This window comes from Penaeus monodon, chromosome 29, assembly GCF_015228065.2.
Source record: "Penaeus monodon isolate SGIC_2016 chromosome 29, NSTDA_Pmon_1, whole genome shotgun sequence".
NCBI lineage: Eukaryota > Metazoa > Arthropoda > Malacostraca > Decapoda > Penaeidae > Penaeus > Penaeus monodon.
This window is the reverse complement of record NC_051414.1, coordinates 6,625,678-6,626,342: the sequence shown is the minus strand read 5'-3', so window position 1 is coordinate 6,626,342 and position 665 is coordinate 6,625,678. Positions and strand designations below refer to the sequence as shown.

The following is a 665-nucleotide window of genomic DNA, read 5'->3' as shown; positions in this document are numbered from 1 at the left end:
GTGCACACATTACAGGCTAAGCATACAATAGGAGAAAAACCGCAGGTGCTAACCTCGACTGCTTGTTTTTCTTGTCCTCATCTTCTGTAGCAAATATGTGAACAGTCCCATGGTCACTTGAGACACACAGCAGTGAAGAATCTTGACTGAAGTTGATGCTACAAGAATACGTAAAATTTCTTAAAAGTCCAAAATATTACAACTGAGACTCAGAATTCTTAGGATTCAGGATTTCATTATCATTTCAATAATATCTACCATATAAAGCATTGCTAATCTTGCAGATATCTAGCTTTCCTGGAAAATTCTTCCATTAATTTATGGGGCTATAAAATACAGTACAAGTAGCCCATTATCTGACAGACAAAATTTCACAGAAATTGCTGAGATATCAAAATATTGGATAACAAGGCTATTTTACCCAAAAAACTACTAGATTCCGTATCACCATCTTGTTATGAGAAAAATTAAGCAAAAAAGGAAAATGTACAATTAAATATATTTTTACAGTCATTGACTAATCTTTAACTATACTACTCTCCTGTTTGGTAAATTCATAAGCCCTAGTATCCGAAGTACGGTGTGGTGGTCACACTGCATGCCAAGGACTAACAGTGCTTCATTTTTTAGTCCATCTTCTGATGAGGCTTTGAACAGTCTGCACG

At 35.5% G+C, this 665-nt stretch overlaps 1 protein-coding gene across 1 annotated transcript in view; it reads right to left on the bottom strand.

Moving 5' to 3' along the window:
* The window catches only part of LOC119591917 (WD repeat domain phosphoinositide-interacting protein 3-like), a 15,949-nt gene that overhangs the window by 845 nt on the left and 14,439 nt on the right, over positions 1 to 665 (bottom strand). Inside the window, exon 6 of the mRNA XM_037940670.1 lies at positions 54 to 158. Coding sequence (XP_037796598.1) covers positions 54 to 158 — 105 coding nt within the window. The remainder of the gene's footprint in view (positions 1 to 53; positions 159 to 665) is intronic.